Source organism: Trachemys scripta, chromosome 5 (assembly GCF_013100865.1).
Source record: "Trachemys scripta elegans isolate TJP31775 chromosome 5, CAS_Tse_1.0, whole genome shotgun sequence".
Classification (NCBI taxonomy): domain Eukaryota; kingdom Metazoa; phylum Chordata; order Testudines; family Emydidae; genus Trachemys; species Trachemys scripta.
In genome coordinates, this window is record NC_048302.1 from 126,046,976 (window position 1) to 126,064,137 (window position 17,162).

General features: G+C 48.2%; 1 protein-coding gene across 5 annotated transcripts in view; it reads right to left on the minus strand.

Moving 5' to 3' along the window:
• Positions 1-17,162, minus strand: part of REEP1 (receptor accessory protein 1) — a gene marked incomplete in the record, with an annotated part of 101,850 nt that overhangs the window by 12,369 nt on the left and 72,319 nt on the right. The window contains 1 exon segment of one of the 5 annotated variants that reach the window (XM_034771280.1): positions 13,694-13,729. In XM_034771280.1, coding sequence (XP_034627171.1) covers positions 13,694-13,729 — 36 coding nt within the window. 5 annotated transcript variants of the gene reach the window in all.

The following is a 17,162-nucleotide window of genomic DNA, read 5'->3' on the forward strand; positions in this document are numbered from 1 at the left end:
TAGGGAGGGGAAGGGACGGACTTGCCCCACGTCACACAGTGAGTCTGTGATAGAACTAGGGATAGAATCCATGTCTCCTGTCACCCTATTGTCTGTTTTAGCCATAAGACCATCCTTCCTCCTACACTGCTTGGGCCTTAAACAAACCTTGCATAAGGAGGAACCCACATTTTACTGAACTTGTTTGTAGCCTTGCCGTAGGGAAGCCTCTGAAAACAGGCAACTCCTGGAACTGTGGGGTCATCACAGAAGGTTGGCTATGCTTTGGGAACTAATTTTCAGTTTTTATTATATAACATCCTAGCACATAAGGACAATATCCTGCAGGCCTTACTTGAGCAAAATTCCCATTAACTTCAAAGAAACGATAAGCTTTGGTCCTTAAGCCCGTCTATACTGGGGAAACATTCTAACTGAGTTTAAAACTGGTCTAAGAACAATAGTGTACAGCTAGTATGAGGCAGTTTAAAGCAGTCTGATTGTTTCCTATTCAGTAAACATGGGTCAGGCTGCCTTAAACCACCTATAACCAGGTCTATACTATGGCACTAATCATTTTTAGAATCAGTTTAACTGAACCAGTTTTAGAACCGGTTAAAATATTTCCCTAGAGTGAGCAAGCCCAGTTTCTACCCACTCCCAAAGAAATTATAATCTTTTGTCTTGTAGCACCCCCTTGGTGGGTGGAAGGGGTCGAATGGGGGAGTCTCCAGGCTCAGAGCTCCAGTTAGGACCAAGCGCTTTGCCGGGGTCCCAGCTGAGGCTGAGAGCTCGACCCTGGCCGGGGATGTGGCGGGGCCACAGAGCTTTTCCGGTCTCGGGGCCACAGCGGGAGTGGGGGATGGACCGAGCAGGGGGTGGGGCTTGGAGGGGAAGAGGTGGAGCGGAGGCGGAATGGGGGTGAGGCTGTGGGGGAAGGGGCAGAATGGGATGGGCTATGGGTGGGGCCGCAGGCGGAATGGGGGAGGGCTCAGAGCTCCATTTAGGGTCCAGAGCTCCACTGCGGTCCCAGCCGAGGCTGAGAGCTCAACCCCAGGCGGGGTGAGCTTTCAGCCCCCCCTCCCCCATCCTGCCCTGGCCGGGGCCATGGAGAGGCTGAGATCAGCGAGCGGGTGCGTGTCCTCAGAGGCGGGACGGTGGCCAGAAGAGGCGGAGTAGGGGGCTAGCCGCTCCCAGAGGAAGCTTCACCCGCCACCCTTGGAAACATGCAAACTTTACATGATCAAGTGCGCTCAGCCCCTTATCCCTAAAGCCAGCATTTCCCCAGACAAAAGAAGACACCGGGAAGGGACCAAGAGCCCTGACAATCTCTGAGCGAATCACAAATTTCTTAGGCTCACATTGTTGCTATTTTCTCTGTCTCCCTCTCTCTCTTTTGAATTTGGTGCTGGTACACAAGTGCCAGAGGACAGCCTATCCCCAGGACTGGTACTCCCTGAGCAGCAGCTGCAGTGCTCCACCAGCGGGCGTGCCTTTACCCTGCCCGGCAGGCAGCCCGCTCTAGAAGTGTGACGGTTCAGTCTCCAGCTGCTTTAGTCCTTTACCTCTTTTTGCTGACTGACAATGAACTCTGTTGATGATGGTGATTTTGCTCGATGGGCACTTGTCCCTCAGGAATTGGACTGAGACCCTCCAACTCACTTCACAGAAGCCACCAAAAACCTGCCAGACTTTAGCCACTTGTGTTGTGCTAGCAACTCAGACTCCAGAGGGGGGAACAATGACTGTTGAACTCCCCCCCCACTCTGTGGGTTTTGGACCCAGGAAGTACCTTCCATGGAATCCAGAGTGGAGGAATAGGAGGTGCCATGGAGGTGACTGATCCCACACCCTCTGCAATGCAGCACGGAGGAGATCTGTGTGCAGGGGGGTCCCCTCCGAACACAGATGAGGAGAGCAGTATTCTACAGTTGTGCTCCAACACAGCACAGCGTACACTAATGCCACAGCAGGGCTGTTACTGAAGAAGCGCTGCCAACAAGAGTGTCAATTAGTGTCAGCTGTGGGGGTGGTTTCTGTGGCCGTGTCGGAGAAGGAGAAGAGAAATGGATAACGGCCATGGAGGTAAATTCTCGAAACCAGCTTCTGTTGTAGGAGAAACTAGGAATAAACAGGGAATTTGGTACTTCATGCAAAGGGCACTGGCCTGAATAATAATTGCTGTGGGAAAAGATACTGAGGCAAAGAGCATATTGACGAGTGCAAGAGAGCTTGATTTGTTTCTGGAGAAGGAGCACATTGAGGGGTATAGAAATACATCAGGACTGACGTGCTCTTTGAAAGGGAGGACACGTGGGGCTGGGTGACCTTTTCGTGCTTCCTAAAATGTTTTATTATGATCTGAAGCTTTGGTGCAGGATTTTAGGTCATCGCCATCCATTCCCCTACCAGCTGCTCTAGAACAGAGCATTTCTGTGTAGACACTGGAGGAACAGCCTATAATCTCCTTCAGTGTGGCCACTATAAGTGTTTCACAGACCGGTCAGTAGGTGGCTGTATCTGAGCAACAGTGGCTAGCCAAATCCCTCCCCCTCCCTCACCGATTCCAGCACATCTGCTCTGAGATATGCTTAGGGCCACACCTTAGCCTGAACGACATGTGTGTGGATGGGGTCTTGGCCTGTCGCATTTACTCCAAGCAGACGTGCATGCATTGCTCTAGGAAGCAGCATCGCCTGGCACTCGAGAGAGACTGGAACATTCCATGGTGAATTCTATGGCTCAGCTCCCAGAGCTGCTGCTGCTGCCATGATTACAATAACTATAAGCCCGTCATATACAGGGGTGTCTCCCCTCAGGCTGCGATGATCACCAGGGCAAGTCTGTATCTGGCTGCTTTTGCAAGCGAGAGCTTTAATTCGCTCAGAGGGAAACAACATTGAGCAGCACGCTGAGGCTCGATGCTTCAGACATTTAAAATTAGACCAGGCAAAGCACTAAGACCTGGGTCCTCGAAGGTATTAAGGCACCTAACTCCTACTGAAATCAGTGGGAGTTAGGCACCTAAATATCCTTGAGGATTTGGGCCTAAAACCCCGATTGTAAAAAGCACTTATGTACGTGCTTAACTATTTTGCTGAGTCCGGGCCTAAGCTAGCAGAGAACAATTGTGTACTTACTGACGAGGAGATGGAGAACATGACCTAAGAGGTCGTGGTCATGTCTAATGTCTATGATTTGATGTAGGCTGGTAAATCCTCCTTGAGAAAGGACTTAACCCATTATGCAGCAGCAAAGGAGCTTTCGTAGCACTTGCTCAGCGATTGCTTTGTTATGGACAGGACTCTGTTCTCCTCTACACTGGTGAAAATCCAGAGTAATCTCACTGGATTTACACTGGTACAGCAGAGATCAGAACCTGGTCCCATATGTGATCGGTGGATGAGCAAAGGACTCATTTTGCCCAATCACATGATCTCCTTACTGATTAAATTCCCACAGGAGAATAGGACAGTTCAGAGTCACATAGTGTATCAGTCACATGTTAGAGATCGTATTACTATAATGCAAGACAAGGGCGCACAAAAGCAAAATCTCATCTTCTCTGCTGTGGGTCACTCATCCTACTTCTTCCATACTGGTTAATGAGTCAATGAAAGCAGCATAACATATACTATGGAGCTCGATCCCTTTACGTGCATTAAATTCAAAAGGTATTCATTTCCAGAAGGTAACTGGACAAATCACATGTCTCACAGCAACTGTTTCATTGCCAAACCAAGAAGCCAAGTACAGCCACCCCCACACACTGTACAGCAATCATGAAAACAAAGGGAGCTAGGAGGGTATCTAGTCACATCATTAACGGAGTCATCAGTTAATGAAAACACATCCCACAAATGATTAAGGTGTTAAGTGCAAGGAGGAAGTTAGTCTAGTCTAAAGATCTCAGAGGAAAAGTCATGCAAATCTGTAACACTTACATCAGAGTCCCACAATAGTCACATAGAGAAAAGAAAAGAATAAACTTTTAGGGAAAACATTTGTGGAAAAATGGAACATTGTTTCAGAGCTCAGAAATCTTCTGCAGAGTGTCTTCATCACTGTTTGTAATACCAGTGGTTAAACTGTAGTTTATTAAACTGAAATGCATGTTTGAACGCTCTATTGTTAAAATGCTTGGGCAGCAGACGTACATGTTGACTTTCTATATACATAACCTCCCGTTCCCTGAATTAAGCAGGGTACGTATTAAAATATTTTAAAAGCCTAGAGAAACTCATGAGTTGTAATTGCAAGGTAAAGTACTCACGTTTGTGTTCCTATATAGCATCCCTGTCAAATTTGGCCCAAAAGTTAGGTTTTGTAACAAGAAGTTTAAAAACAAACAAAAGGGGAAAAAAACAACCCTGCAACCAGTAGAAATTTTCTGTGGTTTTAAATTCCACTGTAAATAGTTTTTGAAACCAAATCAATATTGCCCTGCATTCTGCAGGTGACAGAGAACCTATAAGTGAAACTGACTAGGAACAAAAGTAAAACTGACGAAGCTATTTAATTGTCCTAATTCAAAAATGCAAACAAACAGCATACATGTGAAAAGTCTATTCGATTTTTAAAATTCTTTCCATTTCAGTAATCTCAGGGGTAATTTGTAACATGCTAAAAATAAGGATTTGGGCATATTTGTAACATACTAGCACATGATTGGTTAAAAACGCACAATTTGGTGAATGTGCCTTTAAGATCATGATCAGCTGTATCCTGCGAACCCTGCCACTGGTTGTACATGACATGTCTCCCTGCCTTGTGGGGACTAAATTCAGCCACACAGGAAAACATCCAACAGTATTTACTGGGAGAGCTCCAGGAGCTGGCTTTACACTGCAACATGTGGTGCATGACTAACTGAGTCTGCCAACCAAGGCTGGGATCCCGTGTGACAACTGCGCTGTTGCTTTAAAGGAACACATTCTTGTATTGGTCATCCATTTGGGAGCACAACCCTCCAGCCCTTACTCAGGCAAATAGTCCCATTGGTCACTAACATCTTTAAACATTTCTTACACTGTTCCCAGTTCTGGATCAGTATTTTACTGATAAGGTCCCTCAACAAAAGCACAACGTTTGCTATCATAACAGCGCTCCTCACAGTTCTGCTTATTAAATCTCTTTCAGATGTAGTTATTGGCTACCAGAATTGAAATTGCGCATCAGTGCAAAAGTATCTGATAAGATTCGTTGAGCTGAGAGTATTCAATTAAAAAAAACGCTTTTATTTTAAAAGTGCAAATTCCAAGAAAACTTGTTTAATATCCCATCAGGGTTTGTGCATTTTCCAGACACAGCCAGCATCCTACAACAAGCATGCATCACTGGGGATATTAATTTAATCCTTTCTGAAGATCCCCGGATGGAACCAAGTTATGATTTCATGTTATCAATGTTCCCTGATGTTATAACCTGATCTTTCAACAGAGCCTTAATATAGTAGAAGTAAATCAAAGACTTGTTTAAAAGCCACTGGCGGGAACTTTGCCAGAAAAGACATACCACTGAGTCAGAGTAAGAAAGGCTGACACAGGAACTGTCAAGAAGACACATTTTCGTATCTACTGTGGAACCATTTACAGTGGGCTTGGAGTTAGTGAAACTGTTCATAGAAAAGGAGGATGAATGTCCTGAATTATATCAGTCCCCTGCAATGTGCAGATTGTGAGGCCAGTTCGAGTGAACAAATGCATAATTAAGCTGTTCTGTGAAACAAACAGCTTCAGTATAAGAGGGTTCCACTGTAGTCTGATACTGACAGATCTACCTGCTATCTGGAGTGATTCCAGTGCGTGCTTAGCCCACCTTTTATTCTGTCTCTGAGGGAATCAAGGGGTTGCAGATTAATAAAAAAGGTAAAATACATTCCATGACACCTGTAACCAACTGCATGCCAACTTCTACTCCACTGAAGCCAATGGCAAAAATCTCATCTGCAGCAAAGGGAATAGGACTTTGCCATAAATGTTCTGGCTTCTGATATTTTTTCCTGTTTTTTTTTATTATTATAATATCCGTTTCCTGAGTAATGTTGTGTGATGTGAATGACACTCGTGGAGCATTGCGCATGGAGCAAGAGCAGCAGATTGTTCCTGCAATGCTATTTTCCAATAAAAATAATGGTTGTACATTTGGGGGAGGGGCTGTTTTTTGTTCTGTGTTTGTGCAGCGCCTAGCACAATGAAGTCCTGGTCCATACCTTGGCCCCTGAGACACTACATTTATATGACTAATAATGGAGTCTTACATGCACTTGCACTGATGCTATTGCTCTCATGGCTACAGCTGTACCATGGCTACAAATATCAGGGGGCAGCCGTGTTAGTCTGTATCCACAAAAACAACAAGGAGTCTGGTGGCATCTTAAAGACTAACAGATTTATTTGGGCATAAGCTTTCGTGGATAAAAAACCCACTTCTTCAGATGCATGGAGTGAAAGTTACAGATGAAGGCATTATATAATGATTATTATATAATGGCTACAAAGTGGATTCTAATTTTCCTAGTGTAGACGAGCCTTGTATGTCTCCCTCTTTAAACTATATGCATCCGAAGAAGTGGGCTGTAGTCCACGAAAGCTTATGCTCTAATAAATTTGTTAGTCTCTAAGGTGCCACAAGTACTCCTGTTCTTCTTTTTGCGGATACAGACTAACACGGCTGCTACTCTGAAACCTGTCTTTAAACTATGAACTCTTTGGGGCTGAGACTATATTTATTCTTGCATCTGGGACAGCACTGAACACAATGTGTGTGCTAAATGAGGATAAATAACTTCCATTGTTGTATGCAGTGTTATCATAGCCCTGTCGGTCCAAGGACATTAGGGAGACAAGGTGGGTGAGCTAATATCTTCCATTGGACCAACTTCTGTCAGTGAGAGAGACACGCTTTTGAGCTTACACAGAGCTCTTCAGGTCTGGAACAGGTACTCAGAGTGTCACAGATAAATACAAGAGGGAACAGATTGTTTAGCATAAGTACGTAACACATATTTCAAGGGACCATTCAGTCCCTCCAGTCATAGGAGAGAAAGTGGGGAAGGAGGGTGTGGAGGGGGGAAGGCAGCTGGGGGGGTTATTAATAGGTTACAGATTGTTGTAATAATCCATAAATCCATTGTCTCTATTCAGTCCATGATTTTTAGTGTCTAGCAAATTTATGAATTTAAGCTCCCAGGCTTGTCTTTTCAGTGTTGTGCAGGTTTCCTTTGAGGATGAGGATCGAGAGGTCAGATACAGAGTGATCTCTTTGTGAAATGTGTTCACCCACAGGGGTGTGGTGTGTTTGTCTTTTATCGTTTTCCTGTGTGAGTTCATTCAAGAGCGCAGTGATTGTCTGGTTTTATCCACATAGTTGTTATTGTGCATTTAGTGCACTGGGTGAGGTACAGCACATGTTGTGATAGGCATGTGTAAGACCCATGGTCCAGAGAGAACCTGCTTCAATACAGAAATAAAACTCCCTCCGACCACACACCCCTTGTTGTTACCTACCACCCCCACTGGAACCCATATGGGATATCATCAAACAACTACAACCCACATTTGATGGGGATCCCATCCTGAAAGAAACCTTTCCCAAACCCCCTCTTCTGGCCTTCAAACAACCCTCCTCCCAACCTCTCCAAGCTCATTTTTTCAGAAGCAAACTCCACACAGACCAGCACACACCAACTCAAGCTGGCACCAGACCCTGCCAGAGGACAGATGCAAAACTTGCAGACATCTCTCCAGTGCTACAATGATCAACACCCCCCACAATACACATTTCATATCCTGTGCCCTACATGTGCCTATCACAACATGTGGTGTGCCTCATCCAGTGTACTAAATGCCCCAATAGCAACTACGTGGGTGTAACCAGACAGTCACTACGCTCTCCAATGACCTCACAGAGGAAAATGATAAAAGATAAAAGACACCCTATCACCTGTGGGTGAACACTTTTCACAGAGCAATCACTTTGTGTCAGACCTATTAGTCCTCATCCTCGAAGGAAACCTGCACAACCCATTCAAAAGATGAGCCTGGGAGCCTAAATTCATAACTTTGCTAGACCCCACATTTATAGTTTATTACAACAATCTGTAACCCACTAACAACCTCCCAGCTGCCTTCCCTGCCCTCGCTTCCTGTCCCCATGATGACAGGAGGGGTGTTAACAAGCCCCTTCACCTTCAATGGTTCTTTGAACTAAGTGTTAACGAGTTAGCTAAACAATCTGTTCTGTCTTGTAGTTAGCTGGGAGATTCCTTCCCAGACGTGAAGAACAGCTCTGCAGTGGCATTGGGACACTTTTTGGAGTGGGGGTGCTGAGCTGCATCCCTCTTACCCCTGTCTGTGCCACTCCCCACCCCCTAGACCTAGGGCCGGGAGCAGGGCTGTGGCTCTGGGACGCGGGGACACGGACAGGGGTAATGAGGTAGTGATCCCTCGTGATGCGAGGCCGGTGGCTTGGCGGGACCCTGGGGCTGGCAGCAGAGTCCCCGGGCCCCGGCGGCAGCTGGGACCCTGCATGCAGGGCCGGCAGCTGGGACATTGCAGCTGAGCAGGAGACCGGGTCGGCAGCAAACTCCTGGGTGCGGGCTGGCGGCCGAGCGGGACCGGCGGCTAAGCGGGACCCGGGGCCGGCAGTGGACCCCCAGGCAGTAGCGGGGCTGGTGGCCAGGACCCTTGGTGGCAGGGGCGCAGGGCTGGTGGCCGAGACCCTAGGTGTCAAGGGCGCAGAGCCGGCGGGTGGGACCCCAGGCACAAAACCTGGGGGTGCTGCAGCATCCCTCACACCCTTACTTCCCACGCTTACGCAGCTCCGTGTAAGCTCGAAAGCTTGTCTCTCCCACCAACAGAAGTTGGTCAAATAAAAGCTATTACCTCACCCATCTTGTCTCAAGGATAAATAACAGCGTAGAAAGACTTAGCATCTCTCAAGCTCTTGTACAGAACTGGGTTGGTTTTCTCCCTGCTTTTTGCAGAATTGAGAAAATACACGCACCTCATTTACTCAGGGACCAGTTCACTGAATGACCAAAGCTGTGCTCAACGAAAGAGCATTTTAAAAGGCAAAGCATTCTTTGCAAGTGCATCAGAGAAGTCAGCAATGAAGAATCAGGCTGGGTGGGTGAGGAGAGTGGGCCCTGCGAAAAGGAATGGCTGTAGTGGGTGTGGGAGCACTGCAACCCTTTGATCTTTGTGCTGTTGCATTTCCAGGGTGACAGAAGTGCACACAATAAACAGTAAGTACAAAGGGTGAAGAATACATTTAAAATCCCTTTCACTGCTCATTACCTAAGGTGCCATCAGTAATAAAAAAATTTATCAAAGCTAATGTTTAAAATCAAGTTTACACAAGTTTAAGAAGGAAGGTTCTGTACATCTGAGGTCAGGCTTGAGTTATGAGAGATTATAAGTACCGGTTACAAGGTTCTAATACAGCAAGGATTTATTTTTATTTACCTTTAGGTAATGTCCCTTGCAGCCTAATCCTCCATTCATGGCCCACTCAAAACAAAGGACCTTTCCCTCCCACCAGGATAAAGAGCAAAGGAAAGGATATGACCTAGGTCTGGCAGGAACCGATCTAATTGATGTGGTGCTGAAAACAGCGTTGACAGCCAAACCCCCAGCTACAGGGCATGTCTATACTCAGCTACAGCTGAGCCCCCAACACTACCGTGGATACCTCCCAGGAGCCCGAGACACAGCCCCTGGCGTGAACAGTGAGGACAAGGAGGATGGGGGACATGTGTCTGAGGGAATCCAACTATGCCATGGACCAGGACCTGTTTGAGACTCCAGTGTAGTCCAGTCAGTCCCACCAGTCGAGCATAGGCGAGCCCGATGCTGGGGAAGGAACCTTGGGTAAGCGTGTACATTTATTTCCCATTACAGTGATGGCGTCCCCAACTTAGCAGGACACAGCTAATGACTTTTCATTAATTTACTCATTCTGGAAGAGGTGTGTTACAACAAAGAGAGATAGAGTTGTTATCTGCTTTTCATTCCCTTGTAGAGTCGGGCAGGGGTCACATGTGGAGCAGTTTGTTTATGCACACAGGGATGTCCCTTGAATCCTCGATGAAACGTTCATGGAGGTACTCTGCAATCCGCTTTCCCATGCCAGTCAGCAATAACTTTGGTAGTCACCATTTCAATAAACAGGCTAGTGGCACATGGGCTCAGGCACCCTTGGAGCACCACCACAGCTGTGCTCTCGGTGCCTTTGTTACCCTCAGGAGTGAGATATCAGCTAAAATCACCCCCAGTAGAAAATGATGCCCATATTCAGTGCCAATGCCCTATATTCATAGCTTCATGCAACCAAGCAATTCCGTCCTCATTTCCCTCACCCTGGCAGGCCATACTCACCAGGGCCAGTGCTGTGAGCAGAGGCAACACACAGGGAGGGGCATGAGGGGTGACGTGCCCCTCACCCAAGACTGGCTGTTTGGCTTGTACTGAGCACGCTCACACAGACTGACGATGCTCAGTAACACTGCTGAAGCCGGCTGCCCTTTCTCTGCCCCCGTACTATCGCCAGGCACGGGTCATCTGTGGCTGTGATTGGTGCCGTGCACAAGCCCTCTGAAGTAGATGTGTCAGTAAGTGTGTCTGGTTTAAAACTTTAGGGGAGCCAGGGACAGGAATTCTGAATCTTCACATCTGCTTTCTGCTGTGACAATACTGACAACGGTACCTCTGTGTGTTTTATCTGTGGCTGCTGATACTGAGGCCTTGAGGGGTCCCCCCTCCGCACCTGGGGAACACCTGAGCCCAAAAAAGAGGAGAAAGAGGAGGACTCAGGATGACATGTTCAGTGAGATCCTGCAAGCCAGTGCTGCATCAGATCATGACCAGAGGACCTGGAGGATGAATATTACAGACTATATGGAGAAGGAAAGAGTGGACAGGAAAAAGGGCCAGGAGTCAAAGAAGGAGATGCACTGGAATACAATGGGGCTTCTCTGGCAGCAAACACGGATGCTGCAGACTCTTGTGGACCTACAGGTTCAACAATCCCTTTGCAGTCCGTGGAGAGCTCCATCACAGCCCCTCCCTACACCCCAATCAACATTCCATGTGGCATCAGGGGCCGCATCCCTACTGCACACCGGGGGACATTAAGTACAAGCACAGCTTCAAATACACTGACCTGTGAGAGCCACGACTGCTGTATATGTAACTATAATGGACATGAATGTTCTTTAAGCTCTGTTCCATACATTTGTTAAGGTTTTGATGTGTTTGCTTTTAACTTGCACAGAATTTTTTTGAAGTGTTTTTTTGTTATTCAATAAAACTCTCGTTTGGAAAATAATTCATCCTTTATTAGTTCCCAACATATGCTGCAGAATGGCTGGTGATTGTACACTCTCTTGTGATTGTACACTTCGACACAACTCAGAGGAGCAGAGACGAACACAGTGTGATCATCATAAATGTGCAGCAAGCATCACAAAATGAATAGGTGCATTGAAAGTGTCATATCCATAGATGTGCACCAAGCACCACACAATGCCTAACAGGCCCTCAAACTGCAGGGCCAGGTAAAGCGCAGTGCACCACAATACATCACGGTGGCTCACTATTAAAATGCTCTTTCAAAGCCTCCCTGAGCCATACGGCTCCGCATTGAGCTCTCCTGATAGCCCTTGTGTCTGGCTGTTCATACTCCGCAGACTGCTGCTCCATCTCTGCTCTCCGCCCCGGCAGCAACTTCTCCCCCTTTGCTTCTATCTACCAAAAGCGCATTCAACTGTCATTCTGCACCAGCTGGGCCAATAATTGAATCTTTCCTTGGTGCTGTCAAGGTGGCCTGTGTACAGGAGTAAGGGGTGGGTTGGATCACTTTTGGCATTTCAACATCACCAATGGGATTCTGCCGGTGGGAAAAGAATATCCCTGCTTTTAGTGTTCTGAACAGTCCTGTGTTCTTAAGACGTGAGCGTCATGCCCCTTTCCTGACCAGCCAACACTGATGTCGGTGAAACGTCTCTGGAGATCCACCAGCACTTGCATAACAACAGAAACGTAGCCATTTCTGTTGACGTACTCTGTGGCGAGGTGGTCTGGTGCCAAATAGGGATATGCATGCTGTTTATCGCTCCACTGCAGTTCGGGAACCCCATTGCTGCAAATCCATTCATTATACCCTGCACATTGCCTAGAGTCACAGTCCTGCATAGCAGGAGACCATTAAGGGCCCTGCACATTTGCATGACAACAGCCCCCACAGTGCATTTTCCAACCCCAAAATGATTTCCCACTGGTAGCAATCCAGTGTTGCAAGTTTCCACAGTGCAATCACCACTCGCTTCTCCACTGTCAGTGCAGCTCTCATTCTGGTGTCCCTGTGCTGGAGATCCAGGAATGTGGCCTTGCGCATCCGTAAGTTCTGTAGCCACTGCTCATCATCCCAAGCCTGCCTTCCAATGTGAGCCCACCAGTCAGTGCTCATTCCTCAGGCCCAGAAGTGGCGCGCTGCCATTTCCAGCTGCTCCGTGACCACCACCACCAACCTTGAACTGGTTCTCGCCACATCCCACAGCAATCTGACCTCTAGGAAATCATCATGTTGCCCACGGCGCTTCTTGTGGTTCTGCAAATACTGGAGGATCGTGCATCCTGTGCTTGCGATGTTCATGATCAATGTGCAAAGCTGTGCAGGCTCCATGCTTCTGTCAGAGACGGGGGACAGCGACAGGTCCCATGCAGGTTCATGGTATTTTCAAAATAGGTGCAAAAATTAGGGGATAAAGATGGCACTACAGGATAGGAACTTGACTCTGCAGTCCCACATAGCCCTGAGCAACTCATTTCTGCCGCACCCTTTGCCAAAACATTGCCAAAAGTCAGTGAGCTGGATGGCGGCAAGTTGCACTCTGGGGATACCTAACCATGGTGCACCACCTTGTGCATTGACAGAAACACCCCTACTGAGTACACACAGCGCTGATGCAAGAAGCAAAGTTTGCATGCGCACAAGGATTAAAGTAACTGCAGCGGCTTTATGCCAACGTCACTTGTGCTGGCAAAAGTTTGTAGCGTAGACATGCCCTGAGAGGTGGTAGCTAGGTTGGCATTCTTCCATTGACCTAGCAGTGTCTAAACCAGAACTTAGGTCAGCTTAACAATGTCACACAGGTGTGACATTTTTCACAGCCCTGAGCAACGTAGCGAGGTCAACCCCAGTTTTAGGTATAGACCAGGCCTACTTTAGAGAAATTTGTACTGGTGTACATGCATCTATGTAGTGACATCTGTGCAACCCCCTAGCAACAGTGCAACATGAGGCTGGGACTGGTGTGATGTACCCTGGTAATTTACTCTCGCTTAGTCACAGCAAAGCAAGCCCTGTCTTACATCGGCACAATGGATCTATGCCGGGGATCTGCAGTAGTGTAGCAACAGTGGCACAAAACTCCCCAATATCCACAGGGCTGAAGTCAAAGCACTCCACAGCCTCTGTAACGTGGGTCAGTAAGTTGAAAGGAAGAGCTCACGGCAATGCATGGTTAGCAACGAAACACACATAGCACAGCCTCGAGTCTCATTTTTCACAGTTACAAACTCATTCATTGTTGCCCCAGCCTTATTCATTTGTCCTCTTTGTTAGGAACCCCTGGGAGCAAGAATAAGAATTGCAAGACATCGCAGGCGAACGCAGCCGTGCTCACAAGGGATGCGTGGAATCCAGCACTCACCTCTGAGGATTCGGCACACCGAACAACATGAGCAAACTGAAAGAGGAGCTTAACGTTAAGAATCATCCGTGCTGCATCAACAATAACACTTAGAAAGCACTTGACTTTTCTTCCCAAACTCTGTACAATCACGACTCAGTCTTGTGAGGTAGATAAGTGTTACCGTCTCCATTTACCAATGCAGGGACAGACACAGAGATGTTAAATGCTTTACTGAAGGCCACTGCAGCTAGGGAGTGGTAGAGCGGGGGTTAGGTACAGAAGTTCCGGGCTCCCAGCCCTGTGCTCAGACCACTAGACAACACTGCCCTCTGACAAGCCTTTAACAGTCTCTGTAAGACTGAATAAGCCACGCTGCACACAGCACGTGGAGGTTATATGAGAATAACCACACAGTTCCATAATGTAGGGTTTGCATCCATACAGATCTACTTAATTCAATAGATTTACAGAGGAGTTATGTTGAAAGCATTGGTTTAGTCATTCACCCAGCTTCTGAGCATTACATCAGAATAGTCATTACTATTGCTACAAATCAGACATGAACAGAGTGTCAAAATCTCCATCTGGCAAGGACACAACAGGCTGTACTTCAGTGGTGTTACACTTGGGATGAAGATGGTCCAGGGAGTTCTATAGAACCCTCCAGTCCCAAGGCACTGGTAACTCACAAGTTGTGATCTTCGCCTGCAGGCAAGTGGCAGCTGTCTTTTAAAACATCTGAGAAATTGCTCCCAGTCTGATCCTTACAATGTATGCCCCCAACTGAGCCCTATACATGGAGAAGAGACACATTGGCACTAAGAGGAAAGGGCTTTTGGAAAGCAAGGTTTGATCCATTAAGCCAGGGGTGGCCAACCTGTGCCTGAGAAGGAGCCAGAATTTACCTGTGTACATTGCCAAAGAGCCACAGTAATACATCAGCAGGCCCTCCCCCTCAGCTCCCCCCGCCTGCCAGCAGCCCTGCTGATCAGTGCCTCCCCCTCCTTCGCCATGCCTCCTGCGGCATGCAGGAGGCTCTGGGGGGAGGGGGAGGAGCGAGGAGCGAGGGCGTGGCAGGCTCAGGGAACAGGGCAGGAAGGATCTTAGGGGAAGGGATGAAGTAAGGGCAGGGTCTGTGGCAGAGTCAGAGGTTGAGCAGTGAGCACACACACACACACACACACACACACACACACACCCGGCACATTGGAAAGTTGGCGCCTGTAGTTCCAGCCCTGGAGTTGGTGCCTATGCAAGGAGCCGCATATTAACTTCCGAAGAGCCGCATGCGGCTCTGGAGCCACAGGTTGGCCACCCCTTCATTGAGCCATCTGATCACTGAGGGCCTGATTCTTGTTTCAGACCAGCACAAATCAGGAGTCACTCCACTCAAGTCAATGTCAGTGTAAAACCAGTGTAAAAGAGAGGTGCCAGAGACTCCATGAAGTCTGCTAGGGACTTGCTGTTGATTTTACACAGAAGGCAGTTACTACGGTGAAGGGGGGCAGGATGAAACTCTATGGCATAGATAGATTAGATCAGAACCAAGCCCTAAACTCAATTCCTAAGGCTCTGCTTAACGCACCATGCTGCTGCTAAAAAAGAAATAGCAGGAAGAGGGAAGGACAGCAGTTCTGATCTCACTTACAGATAATATTTTTAAGGGGGTTTATTTTCCCAATATGTATCTTAGTTCATGTAATAGACATATTTTGGCCCCCCATCATATATTCACTCCCAGAGTCGTTGTGGTTAGTAGATGCACCGAAGTTTAGGAACACCCGAATGACCAATTTGTCATGCACTTAGAGTCTGCTCTGCAAATCCTTAGTTTGAGAAGTCTCAAGAAACCCCCAATTTGGCCCTGATTCTCCACTTTGTAGAGCAGTGGCAGCCTCAGGGAGCCGGCTGCATCTTCCCAGTTCAGGGCCACCTGGCCCCAGCACAAAGTTAGAACAGAAACAATCCTGCTCTAACTTACATTGCTGGTGCTAGGTCTCTTCTGCCAAAGAGGTCCAGTCATGAGCTCTGCCATGCTCCCAGCCCAACCCCGACATGCCTCTTTTTATTGGTGCAAGAGGCTGACAAAGGATACACCCAGGAATACATGTACTCACATAGGCAGATACGTGTCATGACTTCAATGGGACCTCCGCACTGGAACACAGTTACTCCCCAGCCTAGGGGCTAGACTGTCACATGACTATCTGCAGGCAACGTCACATGTAGCTGTGCTGTGCCAGGAGAGCAGATAATGGGCTGTGGCTCTCGGACCCAACACCCATTTTCAGGGAGCAGTTTCCCCCTGTGCATCCAGCCACCTACTCTGGCCAACGAGAGGGGAATGGGGATGGAGTCAGACCTCCTCTCAGGCTCCACCCCTCTCTATGGTGGGGAGTATCAGGGGAAACCCCCCTGCTTGGGTGAATTACCCCTCCCCACAGCCAGTCACCATCAGAGCAGGGCCAACCAGGCGAGCAAGGGAGGCTGTAATCTCCCTTATTGCCCTGAGTGGCTGGGAGAGTCTAGCCCTAAAGCTGTGTCTACACTACAAGTGCTACAATGGCAAAGCTGCAGCTACACTGCTACAGGGCAGTAGTGTAGACGCTTACCACAGCCAAGGAAGGGGGGTTTTCATCACTGCAGGAAATTTACCCCATTGAGAGGCAGTAGCAAGATCCATGGAAGAAATTTTCCATCAGCCTAGTCCTGGAGCTGCCGGCTTCACGCCCGGGCTCCGCTCCTAGCCCCGCGCCTGGGGCCCTGGCTGCCACCAGTCTCACACCTAGAGCTCTGCTCCTGACCCCGCACCCAGGGTCCCAGCTGCAGGACCCACCCCCAGCTGTGGTCCCAGCCTCAGCCCTCTTACCCCCGTCCGCGTCCCCTCTCACCCGCAAGCCACAACTAGTCCTGGCCCAAGCTCTGGGAAGAGGGGGCACGGACAGGAATAAGAGGGGGTGCGAGGTAAAAATTTTGGGGACCACTGGCTTTCAGCACTCCCACTGTAAAAAGTGTTACAGTGCCACTGGTTCCAAGCGATGCAGCTAGGTCAACCTAAGTTTTAGATGTAGACCAAACCTAAGTGTATGTCTACACTGCAACGTAAGCCCAGGGTTCAGACTCAGGCTCAAGCCAATCTCCCTTCAATCTACACACAAATCGTGCTAACCCAGGGCTCAAACCCAGTCCAGGACCTATCAGGGGTGGAGGGTCCGAACCTGAGTCATGCTGGGACCCAGGGTTTAAACCCTATTTTCTTTGCAGTGTAGATGCAGCCTCGCTAGACTCATGCTTTGGAGCTGCCAAAAGTATCCCATGGTGCCATGGACCAACTTTCTTTGTCCTCTGGACTGTCAAGTTTGATGGACAATCAAGTTTTCCCACACTGCTCCACGAACAAAGGGCTAAAGTGGCCATGTTTTGTGAGCGCACTGGGAAGTCTGGGATATGAGTGGTTGGACTTGAGCCCGCATAACGCATCACAGAC